Raw genomic sequence first — 14,035 nt, forward strand, 5'->3', positions numbered from 1 at the left:
TACACACTTGTGGGAGGGCAACTTAGGTAGAATAAAGCCAGTTTGTGCAAGGGCCTCCAAATTGCCTCTTTTTCCTGCCAGTATAAGTACGGACTGTGTGACGTGCCTACTTGGATGCGGTCACTCATATAATCCTCCACCATTCTATCAATGTTGAGAGAATCATATGCAGTGACAGTAGACGACATGTCCGTAATCGTTGTCAGGTCCTTCAGTCCGGACCAGATGTCAGCATCAGCAGTCGCTCCAGACTGCCCTGCATCACCGCCAGCGGGTGGGCTCGGAATTCTGAGCCTTTTCCTCGCACCCCCAGTTGCGGGAGAATGTGAAGGAGGAGATGTTGACAGGTCGCGTTCCGCTTGACTTGACAATTTTGTCACCAGCAGGTCTTTCAACCCCAGCAGACTTGTGTCTGCCGGAAAGAGAGATCCAAGGTAGGCTTTAAATCTAGGATCGAGCACGGTGGCCAAAATGTAGTGCTCTGATTTCAACAGATTGACCACCCGTGAATCCTTGTTAAGCGAATTAAGGGCTCCATCCACAAGTCCCACATGCCTAGCGGAATCGCTCCGTGTTAGCTCCTCCTTCAATGTCTCCAGCTTCTTCTGCAAAAGCCTGATGAGGGGAATGACCCGACTCAGGCTGGCAGTGTCTGAACTGACTTCACGTGTGGCAAGTTCAAAGGGCATCAGAACCTTGCACAACGTTGAAATCATTCTCCACTGCGCTTGAGACAGGTGCATTCCACCTACTATATCGTGCTCAATTGTATAGGCTTGAATGGCCTTTTGCTGCTCCTCCAACCTCTGAAGCATATAGAGGGTTGAATTCCACCTCGTTACCACTTCTTGCTTCAGATGATGGCAGGGCAGGTTCAGTAGTTTTTGGTGGTGCTCCAGTCTTCTGTACGTGGTGCCTGTACGCCGAAAGTGTCCCGCAATTCTTCTGGCCACCGACAGCATCTCTTGCACGCCCCTGTCGTTTTTTTAAAAATTCTGCACCACCAAATTCAAGGTATGTGCAAAACATGGGACGTGCTGGAATTTGCCCATATTTAATGCACACACAATATTGCTGGCGTTGTCCGATGCCACAAATCCACAGGAGAGTCCAATTGGGGTAAGCCATTCCGCGATGATCTTCCTCAGTTGCCGTAAGAGGTTTTCAGCTGTGTGCGTATTCTGGAAAGCGGTGATACAAAGCGTAGCCTGCCTAGGAAAGAGTTGGCGTTTGCGAGATGCTGCTACTGGTGCCGCCGCTGCTGTTCTTGCGGCGGGAGTCCATACATCTACCCAGTGGGCTGTCACAGTCATATAGTCCTCAGTCTGCCCTGCTCCACTTGTCCACATGTCCGTGGTTAAGTGGACATTGGGTACAACTGCATTTTTTAGGACACTGGCGAGTCTTTTTCTGACGTCCGTGTACATTCTCGGTATCGCCTGCCTAGAGAAGTGGAACCTAGATGGTATTTGGTAACGGGGGCACACTGCCTCAATAAATTGTCTAGTTCCCTGTGAACTAACGGCGGATACCGGACGCACGTCTAACACCAACATAGTTGTCAAGGCCTCAGTTATCCGCTTTGCAGCAGGATGACTGCTGTGATATTTCATCTTCCTCGCAAAGGACTGTTGAACAGTCAATTGCTTACTGGAAGTAGTACAAGTGGGCTTACGACTTCCCCTCTGGGATGACCATCGACTCCCAGCAGCAACAACAGCAGCGCCAGCAGCAGTAGGCGTTACACGCAAGGATGCATCGGAGAAATCCCAGGCAGGAGAGGACTCGTCAGAATTGCCAGTGACATTGCCTGCAGGACTATTGGCATTCCTGGGGAAGGAGGAAATTGACACTGAGGGAGTTGGTGGGGTGGTTTGCGTGAGCTTGGTTACAAGAGGAAGGGATTTACTGGTCAGTGGACTGCTTCCGCTGTCACCCAAAGTTTTTGAACTTGTCACTGACTTATTATGAATGCGCTGCAGGTGACGTATAAGGGAGGATGTTCCGAGGTGGTTAACGTCCTTACCCCTACTTATTACAGCTTGACAAAGGGAACACACGGCTTGACACCTGTTGTCCGCATTTCTGGTGAAATACTTCCACACCGAAGAGCTGATTTTTTTGGTATTTTCACCAGGCATGTCAACGGCCATATTCCTACCACGGACAACAGGTGTCTCCCCGGGTGCCTGACTTAAACAAACCACCTCACCATCAGAATCCTCCTGGTCAATTTCCTCCCCAGCGCCAGCAACACCCATATCCTCCTCATCCTGGTGTACTTCAACACTGACATCTTCAATCTGACTATCAGGAACTGGACTGCGGGTGCTCCTTCCATCACTTGCAGGGGGCGTGCAAATGGTGGAAGGCGCATGCTCTTCACGTCCAGTGTTGGGAAGGTCAGGCATCGCAACCGACACAATTGGAGTCGGACTCTCCTTGTGGATTTGGGATTTCGAAGAACGCACAGTTCTTTGCGGTGCTACTGCTTTTGCCAGCTTTAGTCTTTTCATTTTTCTAGCGAGAGGCTGAGTGCTTCCATCCTCATGTGAAGCTGAACCACTAGCCATGAACATAGGCCAGGGCCTCAGCCGTTCCTTGCCACTCCGTGTGGTAAATGGCATATTGGCAAGTTTACGCTTCTCCGACGACAATTTTATTTTAGGTTTTGGAGTCCTTTTTTTACTGATATTTGGTGTTTTGGATTTGACATGCTCTGTACTATGACATTGGGCATCGGCCTTGGCAGACGACGTTGCTGGCATTTCATCGTCTCGGCCATGACTAGTGGCAGCAGCTTCAGCACGAGGTGGAAGTGGATCTTGATCTTTCCCTAATTTTGGAACCTCAACATTTTTGTTCTCCATATTTTGATAGGCACAACTAAAAGGCACCTCAGGTAAACAATGGAGATGGATGGATTGGATACTAGTATACAATTATGGACGGGCTGCCGAGTGCCGACACAGAGGTAGCCACAGCCGTGAACTACCGCACTGTACTGTGTCTGCTGCTAATATATAGACTGGTTGATAAAGAGATAGTATACTCGTAACTAGTATGTATGTATAAAGAAAGAAAAAAAACCCACGGTTAGGTGGTATATACAATTATGGACGGGCTGCCGAGTGCCGACACAGAGGTAGCCACAGCCGTGAACTACCGCACTGTACTGTGTCTGCTGCTAATATATAGACTGGTTCATAAAGAGATAGTATACTCGTAACTAGTATGTATGTATAAAGAAAGAAAAAAAAACCACGGTTAGGTGGTATATACAATTATGGACGGGCTGCCGAGTGCCGACACAGAGGTAGCCACAGCCATGAACTACCGCACTGTACTGTGTCTGCTGCTAATATATAGACTGGTTGATAAAGAGATAGTATACTCGTAACTAGTATGTATGTATAAAGAAAGAAAAAAAAAAACACGGTTAGGTGGTATATACAATTATGGACGGGCTGCCGAGTGCCGACACAGAGGTAGCCACAGCCGTGAACTACCGCACTGTACTGTGTCTGCTGCTAATATAGACTGGTTGATAAAGAGATAGTATACTCGTAACTAGTATGTATGTATAAAGAAAGAAAAAAAAACCACGGTTAGGTGGTATATACAATTATGGACGAGCTGCCGAGTGCCGACACAGAGGTAGCCACAGCCGTGAACTACCGCACTGTACTGTGTCTGCTGCTAATATAGACTGGTTGATAAAGAGATAGTATACTCGTAACTAGTATGTATGTATAAAGAAAGAAAAAAAAACCACGGTTAGGTGGTATATACAATTATGGACGGGCTGCCGAGTGCCGACACAGAGGTAGCCACAGCCGTGAACTACCGCACTGTACTGTGTCTGCTGCTAATATAGACTGGTTGATAAAGAGATAGTATACTCGTAACTAGTATGTATGTATAAAGAAAGAAAAAAAAACCACGGTTAGGTGGTATATACAATTATGGACGGGCTGCCGAGTGCCGACACAGAGGTAGCCACAGCCGTGAACTACCGCACTGTACTGTGTCTGCTGCTAATATAGACTGGTTGATAAAGAGATAGTATACTCGTAACTAGTATGTATGTATAAAGAAAGAAAAAAAAACCACGGTTAGGTGGTATATACAATTATGGACGGGCTGCCGAGTGCCGACACAGAGGTAGCCACAGCCGTGAACTACCGCACTGTACTGTGTCTGCTGCTAATATAGACTGGTTGATAAAGAGATAGTATACTCGTAACTAGTATGACTATAAAGAAAGAAAAAAAAACCACGGTTAGGTGGTATATACAATTATGGACGGGCTGCCGAGTGCCGACACAGAGGTAGCCACAGCCGTGAACTACCGCACTGTACTGTGTCTGCTGCTAATATAGACTGGTTGATAAAGAGATAGTATACTACTAATATTATATATACTGGTGGTCAGGTCACTGGTCACTAGTCACACTGGCAGTGGCACTCCTGCAGCAAAAGTGTGCACTGTTTAATTTTAATATAATATTATGTACTCCTGGCTCCTGCTATAACCTATAACTGGCACTGCAGTGCTCCCCAGTCTCCCCCACAATTATAAGCTGTGTGAGCTGAGCACAGTCAGATATATATATACATTGATGCAGCACACTGGGCTGAGCAGTGCACACAGATATGGTATGTGACTGAGTCACTGTGTGTATCGTTTTTTTCAGGCAGAGAACGGATATATTAAATAAAACAAACAACTGCACTGTCTGGTGGTCACTGTGGTCGTCAGTCACTAAACTCTGCACTCTCTTCTACAGTATCACAGCCTCAGGTCAATCTCTCTCTCTCTCTCTCAACCCTAATCTAAATGGAGAGGACGCCAGCCACGTCCTCTCCCTATCAATCTCAATGCACGTGTGAAAATGGCGGCGACGCGCGGCTCCTTATATAGAATCCGAGTCTCGCGATAGAATCCGAGCCTCGCGAGAATCCGACAGCGTCATGATGACGTTCGGGCGCGCTCGGGTTAACCGAGCAAGGCGGGAAGATCCGAGTCGCTCGGACCCGTGAAAAAAAAACATGAAGTTCGGGCGGGTTCGGATTCAGAGAAACCGAACCCGCTCATCTCTATCTGTAACACGATTCAGCAGGCGCATTCTACGGCAGGATTGCCGTTACCAAAATCGGTTAAGGCCCATTCCACTAGGAAGGTGGGCTCTTCTTGGGCGGCTGCCCGAGGGGTCTCGGCTTTACAGTTGTGCCGAGCAGTGACTTGGTCGGGTTCAAACACCTTTGCAAAGTTCTATAAGTTTGATACCCTGGCTGAGGAGGACCTTCTGTTTGCTCAATCAGTGCTGCAGAGTCATCCGCACTCTCCCGCCCGTTTGGGAGCTTTGGTATAATCCCCATGGTCCTTACGGAGTCCCAGCATCCTCTAGGACGTTAGAGAAAATAAGATTTTACACCTACCGGTAAATCTATTTCTCGTAGTCCGTAGAGGATGCTGGGCGCCCGTCCCAAGTGCGGACTTCTCCTGCAAGACTTGTATATAGTTATTGCTTTAATAAGGGTTATGTTATAGTTTCATTGGTTTGGACTGGGACTATGTTGTTTGTTCATACTGTTAACTGGGTAGTTTATCACAAGTTATACGGTGTGATTGGTGTGGCTGGTATGAATCTTGCCCTTGGATTAATTAGAATCCTTTCCTCGTACTGTCCATCTCCTCTGGGCACAGTTTCTCTAACTGAGGTCTGGAGGAGGGGCATAGAGGGAGGAGCCAGTGCACACCCAGAGTCAAAGTCTTTCTTAAAGTGCCCATGTCTCCTGCGGAGCCCGTCTATACCCCATGGTCCTTACGGAGTCCCAGCATCCTCTACGGACTACGAGAAATAGATTTACCGGTAGGTGTAAAATCTTTTTTGTTGCATTTAATCTAAATGCAACAGAAAAAAGGTGCATATTTCAGCAATGTGTTTACATAGAATACATTTCTACAACTATATTGTACTGTGGATGCTTCTTACGGCTGAGCAAACATTTTTCAAACTGCAGTTGCAGAACCTAACACTCAACCCCCGCCACCCCCCCCCCTCCCCCACAGCTTAAACCTAACCCCACTCCAAGGCCGCAGCCTAAACCTAATCTCACCCCCTCCATCCCCACGGCTAACTTCTCCTGCAGCCCGGCAAATGTTCGGCAGTCGGAATTTCGGTTCTGGGCTGGTGACCCTATTCGGGATGCTGGTGTCAGCATTCCGAGTAGTTCTGGCCGGATCCTGGGTATATTGTGTGTATGTGTGTGATCAGTGATATATTGTATTATTTGCATTGCAGTTTGCAGTGAGGCAAGGGTATATTTATTACCAGTTATTTATATAGTGCGCACACATTCCACAGCGCTTTACAGAGAATATTTGTCCATTCACATTGGTCTCTGCCCCAGTGGAGCTTACAGTCTATGGGGTCTATTTACTAAGCCTTCGATGGAGATAAAGTGCACGGAGATAAAGTACCAGCCAATCAACAACTACCTGGCATGTCACAGGCTGATTTTTGTTTGGAGCCAATTAACCTACCAGTATATTTTTGGAATGTGGGAGGAAACCCATGCAAGTACGGGGAGAATATACAGACTCCACACAGTTAGGGCAATGATGGGAATCAAACGCATAACCTCAGTGCTGTGATGCAGAAATGCTAACCATAACGCCATCCATACATGATTTTTGCATGATACAATAATGTGTGTGTGCGTGTGTGGCAAATAAGGATATGTGGTGTGTGTGTGTGTACATATTTTGTCAGTGTGGTCACCAGTATACCTTTAACAGGACAATCAAGATGTGCATTGTGTCTGTGCACTGTATATGCCTGACCAATTAGCATATACTGTGTGTGCTTCTACTGTATGTCTGGTGAATGTGTGTGCTTTGTTTTCTCAGTAATGGTATGGGTTGTGTGCACTACATTTTTCTCTAAAAATATGTAGATCCCTTAATCTATATATGTAACTATACATTCTACTCATTTGTAACCTGCCTACTTGTGTGCTGAATATTTCAGCCAGCAAGTATCAAATCAGTTTGAAAAGATGGCAGTTGGAACACTCACAATACCTTTCATTGTGTACTACAGACTGTGACACAATTTGCTAGGCAGCCAGAAGTACTTTTGTTTTTACATTTGCACAATCTTGTTGCATGCTGCCCGCTGCTAAATCTAAACATTGCTTTTCAAGCATGATACAGTGGAAAAATGAACAACAATAAAATGTATTGACTATCTCTATTTATACATAGTCTTTACATAAGATACATATGTATAGCTTTATAGACTTAAATATTTTTACAAATGATTCTTTGTTCAGAATGATCTTGAAGAAGAGGGAGATAATAGCCTTGGGTCAAAGGCACCAATTTGGATCCCTGATGGCAGAGCCACCATGTGCATGGTCTGCACTAGTGAATTCACCCTAACCTGGAGAAGACACCACTGTCGAGCATGTGGAAAGGTGCGTCACCATTACGGTGTGCTGCTGTGATGCATTGTAAACATTATAATGGAAAACACAGAACATTTATAATAATGAGTTTGCAGAAAAAGGAGCTGTGACCAGCAGAGGCTCATAACTGCTAGGGTGAGGGGGGCTGTTGCTGAGCGTGCTGCCTGAATTGCACTAGTATATAGGGGAGAAGGAAACGGGTGGGGTGTTTCTTGAAGGGTGTGACTGTGCTACCAGAGCGGGGAGCAGTGACAGGGCGTTGTGTTACTTGTAGTGCCACGGGGAAACATGGAGCGCGTAAGGCAGTGGGGTGTATAGCTAGGCGTGTAAATGTAGACGGGCAGCGGGGTGACTAGGGGGGATGGAGGCGGCGTCTAACTTTGCACGGGTATCAGATGTGCAGCAGGGTGCCCAGGTGTGCTGGCAGACATGGGTGGGGTGTTTCTTGAAGGGTGTGACTGTGCTACCAGAGTGGTGAGCAGTGCCAGGGCGTTGTGTTACTTGTAGTGCCACGGGGAAACATGGAGTGCGTAAGGCAGTGGGGTGTATAGCTAGGCGAGTAAATGTAGACGGGCAGCGGGGTGACTAGGGGGGATGGCGGCGGCATCTAACTTTGCACGGGTATCGTGGGGAACAGCAGGGGGGGAGGATGTCAGCGTTGCAGATGTGCAGCAGGTCAGGGTATTGTGTAGGTGGTGGATGTAAGGGCTAGGCAGGGATAGCGCTGTAGAGTGTTTTTCTATACTTGGCCTATTTATATGTCGATATATTAACTGTAGTGTCGGTCTCTGGTTTGTCGATCTTCAGTAAGTCGATGTATTTGTTTGTCGAACAATTACTTGTCGGTCTATGGTTTGTCGATCTTCAGTAAGTCGATGTATTTGTTTGTCGAACAATTACTTGTCGGTCTATGGTTTGTCGATCTTCAGTAAGTCGATGTATTTGTCGAACAATTACTTGTCGGTCTATGGTTTGTCGATCTTCAGTAAGTCGTTGTATTTGTTTGTCGCACAATTACATGTCGATCTAGGTATTGTTGGTCTATGGTTTGTCGATCTTCTGTAGGTCGATGTATTTGTTTGTCGAACAATTACATGTCGATGATTTGTTTGTCGACCTTACGTTGTTTCGCTGTTGTGCGTGATGGATCATCTTTTGTGTCGATGTATTGTTTGCCGAATATACGTATTGTCGATGTTCGGGGTTTGTCGATGTAATGTGTGTCGATGTTGGTGTGATGTCGATCTTGTGTTTGTCGATGTTCGATCACTGTCGATGTAGGTGTTGTCTATGTTGCGTGGTCGATGTTAGCGTTGTCGAACAAGCGGGTGCCGATCCATCGACCGGATACCGAAGGAAACAGCCACAAGCCAGCCCGCACCTGCACAATGGATCAGTGCCTGTGCACAATCGGTGGTGGGACCATGTATGCACAAACACTGGCATCTAGGAACTGCATTGACAGCAGTGCCCTAGTAGCCAGGAAGGGCTGACGATAAGGCAGGGAGTGGCTTCCCACTGGAAACACGCTCTTTGTTAATCGCAGCTTGGATTTGCAGTCCCAGAGGGAGAAAACATATCTCACTTGGGGTTCAGTATGATTTCCCGGCGGCTGGCCGTCAGTATACCAGTAACGGCATCCTGGCCACCCACGACACTCATAGAGTGGGAATAGAACCCGTGGGCGCTACCGAGCCCGCAGCGAGTCTGCAAGGGGCTTGTTGTGCTTGCCCCCCTTGCCGGGCATCTACATCCCGGGATCCCGGCTTCTGTACCTGACCGACGGTCACGCATACCGAATATATGGCACAAAGTCCAGCACTCCGTAATACTCTAATGACCTGTAAATAACGTGTCCTCCACAATTAGCAATTATACAATATACCCATATACCTGTTAGCACTTGCAGGACTTTTCAAGGTCAGCAATTGAACACTGCCACAGCTTACATGAGAGATGGAGAGAGAGTACTCACATACATAACAATACATACAGTACACACACTGCATCTCCAACCGCTGCTGGTGCCTTCCTCCACCGCTGCAGATTGCCCACTGCCGAGGTTCCGCAGCTCCTCGTCACTGCCGAGTGTTCATAGCTCTTGCATCTTCCAAATGCCTGACCGCCACTGCGGAGTTTCTGCAAAGCACAGATAGCTCTGATAAGCAGAGCTCTCAATCTGATCTAAGGAGCAGCATGCCGCAGTCACTGTCATCATAACTTTGTGTTTCTGTCCACACCCCCAAAAAACTCCGTTCACGGGGGTTTATGGTTACTCAGAAAGCCCCCCTGCGTGCACCAGTGGTGGGATATTGGTTGTATGCAGCATAAAGCCACCTTGCTTGGTGTATGAATCTGTAATATGTTATAATTCATTATGGATAGGCCTCTGTCTTGATGGGGTGTAGTATGTTATGCTGGCGCTTGGGATCCCGGCGGCCAGCATACCGGCGCTGGGATCCCGACCGCCGGCATGCAGGCAGCGGGGTGAGCGCAAAACATCACCTTGCGGGCATGCTGCGCTCACCATGCTGCGGGCAGGTGGCTATTTATTCTCCTTCCAGGGGTGTCGTGGACACCTCAAGAGGGAGAGTAGTTGTCGGTATGCCGGTTGCCGGGATTCCGGCGTCGGTATGGTGTGTGCCGGGATCCCGACAGCTGGCATATCAAATGCCTCCATCTTGATGAGATCTATTTGCTGCTTGTAACTAAAACAATGAAAAATGGAGATTTGTGATCTAAAACACTGGTAATGACAAATTCTATAGTTAACAATAGAAAATAATAGGTCCAGATAGATTAATTACTTTAAAATATTAGGTCATCTTTGCATGTGACTAAATTTACTGTAATTGTCCCCACCAATTTTGGTTCGTATTATTTAACTTTCTGCTTTTTAGTTTCTGATAACAAGGATATCTTTAAAACATGTCTTATTGACTGGTTATATATATTTGGATTTTAGATTATCTGTCAGGCCTGTTCAACAAACAAGCACAGCCTGGAATATATGAAGAACCATTTAGCACGAGTGTGTGACCACTGCTTTCAGGAACTCCAAAAAGGTACTTACCTGGGTGTCCTACCTACTGCGTCAGTGGCTATTTAGCATGGAATTATTCCTCTTATCTTACTTACAAAATGCTCTGTATCTGTTATGGCTGGTTTCTTAAATGAAAGACTGATCTATAGCTGCTGGATACATTTGCACAAGCTAAAGTAAACTTGTATTGTCTGCCATTTATAGTATCAGGTTAAAATTCTAATTAATGAATGTTTTAAGTAATATGGAATGTATGGAGTGTAAGTCTTATTAATGAAACTTACAGGTTCATCTTTCACTGGTATTTACTATTGTTTAACAAGAGGCATGGGCCCTTATTCCGAGTTGCTCGCTAGCTGATTTTAGCAGCAGTGCAAACGCTAAGCCACCACCCTCTGGGAGTGTATCTTAGCTTAGCAGAAGTGCGAACGAAAGATTAGCAGAATTGCTCGAAAATCTTTTCCTGCAGTTTCTGAGTATCTCCAGACCTACTCCTAGATTGCGATCACTGCAGACTGTTTAGTTCCTGGTTTGATGTCACAAACACGCCCTGCGTTCGGCCAGCCACTCACCCGTTTCTTCAGCCACTCCTGCATTTTAGCCTGACACGCCTGCGTTTTTTAGCACACTCCCGGAAAACGGTCAGTTTCCGCCCAGAAACACCCACTTCATGTTAATCACTCACCGATCAGCAGAGCGACTGAAAAGCGTTGCACACCCCTGTGTAAAATTGCTTAGTCTTGTGTGAAATTACTTGGCACGTGCGCCCTGCGGCCCATACGCATGCGCAGAATAGCCGATTTTTTGCCTGATCGCTTTGCTGCGAAAAACAGCAGCGAGCGATCAACTCGGAATGAGGGCCATGGTACTAGAGCCAATTATACAAAAACACAAGGATGCAGCCATAGAGAGAACACTAGTGATCCGACTTGTTTCAGAAAGCCATTTGATATACACCTGCCTGACTCATATCCACATCTAAAACGAATAATCTCTGGTGTCCACAGGCTATTATTTCAGTCCTTTCACATTAGAGATGATTAAAACCATTATAACAAATACCATGTGTTGGGCTATAGTGAATGCAGCAGTAATATGCTACAGTATAGGCACTTTTAAAATTAAATATTTTATCACCATGTGTTTATAACGGAGTAATGCACGAAAGACCAAAAAGAGGTCCATGATGTCCCCCAGGGTAGTTCTAGTGATAAGAGCTAAAATTCAGCTACAGGTGCCCATCTGTACCTGGATAAACCCTAATGAGGTGCTCATGCTGTCAGTGATATGACACTTTTACATGCAGTACACAAATACTTGTTTAGAATTAAGTACTCTTGCCCTTTGACATACATCGGTCTAAGTTGCCGATCATCGATGGCTTTGAAAAAGCTCAGCTTATTAAATCTGCCATGATAACCTAATACCTGTAACTGCTATTCAAAAATGTGTGCTGTGCCCAGATCAGATTTCCTTATTTTTTTATATTTGATTATTTGAATATTGTGAGATCCATTTAATTGAAAAAATATTTATTCTTGACGCTTTTACTTGCACTGGCACCTCAGGAATGATAAGCTATCAAATATTCTCTTTTTCTGAACAGATAGCCAGTGCATGGCCAAGACAAGCTCACCTGCAAAGTCTCCTTCCAGTGCTCTCTCTTCAGTGCTTCACAGTATTCCTTCTGGGAGGAAGCACAAGAAAATACCAGCAGCTCTTAAAGTAAGTTCATTTTTGCTGTTATTTGCAGTCCTCATTTTTTTATTCATCTACCTTGTGAATGGGGTGTAGTACGGCCGACCGGCGGTCAGACCGCCGGTCAGCTTACCGACGCCGGGATCCCGGCAGGGAGGGACGAGTGCAGCAAGCCTCTTGCGGGCTCGCTGCGCTCGCCACGCTGCGGGCTCGGTGGCGACCTGCGGTCGCCACGGGTTCTATTCCCACTCTATGGGTGTCGTGGACACCCACGAGTGGAATAGTCCCTGTTGGTCGGCATGCCGACCATCGGGATAGTGAGCGGTCGGGATGGTGGAGAGGAGGTCATGTGACTGTCGGTCTCCCGACCGCCGGTCACATATATACCACCCTGTGAATGTAGTACAGTATTATCAGTGTGGGCTACTGTGACAATACATTTACTATTTATTATACAGCATATATCAGGCAGGATGAATAGTGCTAGTCATTCCTGATCTGTTACTCATTTTTTTTTTATTGGACTATTGCCATCTAGAAAATATTTTATCTAGCCGTGCTGTATGCAGGTGTTTTCCCTGCTCCTTCATTTATCTCACGCAAACAACAATAACTGAGAAATGTAAAGAATTGGTATATTCCTGGGAAAAACAGCTGACTGAAGCACCCTGTGGGCTCAGGCACTCAGGCTAGGCTCTTTAATTAGACATTTAGCACAAGTGATGTTTTTAATGCTTTGGACAGTTGTATATGATATAATATGCATACTATGTGTGACATATTTCACACTACAGTGATTCAGCCATACTGAAAAAAAGAAAGGTTCTCATACCTTCCTTGTGTTATAGAAGTACTGTATTTAAAACGTAAACTGAATTTTGCAGGGAGCCGCTTACAGCAAGTACTGCACATACTGAAACTCTTTGCGGTGCTCTTCATATAGCCATTATATAGCATGAGAGTTCCAGGTACTTATATTTTGGGATATTTGTTCTAGGTGTCAGCCAGCACAGAAGACTCCTCGATGAGCGGTTATTTAAATAGATCAAAGGGCAGCAGAAAGCCCTGGAAACAGCTGTGGTTTGTGATAAACAACAAAGTCCTATACACATATGCTGCTAGCGAGGTAAGTTGCTATCAGTACTGTGCGTTCTGTTCTATCACCACTGATTTAGGTAAATCAGCAAATCAGGCCATTTACAAAGGAAACACTAGCTAAAATATAAGTAGTCCATATATAAGAGTAATGTGTATATAGAAGTTATTACCAATAGGTTAGTTTTGCTCACATTTTATATTTACATTGAGACTTAAATAAAAGCTTTATACACAGAAAGTGTATTTCTACCTATTTGGTCCTACGAGTGGGAATAACCCCTGTGCACCAGAATTCCAGCTGTCTGCATTGTCGACTGTTGGGATTCCGGCGTCTGTATCCTGACCACCGGGATCCCAACATCCGCAAATTAACTGCATCTCATTTTGTTAAATTTACCACAAGACCTGCGTGTGCACCTTTCTCTGACGTCCTAGTGGATGCTGGGACTCCGTCAGGACCATGGGGAAAGCGGCTCCGCAGGAGACAGGGCACAAAATTTAAAAGTTTGACCACTAGGTGGTGTGTACTGGCTCCTCCCCCTATGACCCTCCTCCAAGCCTCAGTTAGGTTTTTGTGCCCGTCCGAGCAGGGTGCAATCTAGGTGGCTCTCCTAAAGAGCTGCTTAGAAAAAGTTTGTTAGGTTTTTTATTTTCAGTGAGTCCTGCTGGCAACAGGCTCACTGCAACGAGGGACTTAGGGGAGAAGAAGTGAACTCACCT

General features: G+C 46.0%; 1 protein-coding gene across 1 annotated transcript in view; it reads left to right on the forward strand.

Annotated features, from left to right (window-relative positions):
• The window catches only part of FGD6 (FYVE, RhoGEF and PH domain containing 6), a 225,393-nt gene that overhangs the window by 196,899 nt on the left and 14,459 nt on the right, over nt 1-14,035 (forward strand). The window contains exons 16-19 of the mRNA XM_063927602.1: nt 7,342-7,485; nt 10,442-10,541; nt 12,126-12,244; nt 13,215-13,343. Coding sequence (XP_063783672.1) covers nt 7,342-7,485; nt 10,442-10,541; nt 12,126-12,244; nt 13,215-13,343 — 492 coding nt within the window. The remainder of the gene's footprint in view (nt 1-7,341; nt 7,486-10,441; nt 10,542-12,125; nt 12,245-13,214; nt 13,344-14,035) is intronic.

The sequence above is a fragment of the Pseudophryne corroboree genome, chromosome 6 (genome assembly GCF_028390025.1).
Source record: "Pseudophryne corroboree isolate aPseCor3 chromosome 6, aPseCor3.hap2, whole genome shotgun sequence".
NCBI lineage: Eukaryota > Metazoa > Chordata > Amphibia > Anura > Myobatrachidae > Pseudophryne > Pseudophryne corroboree.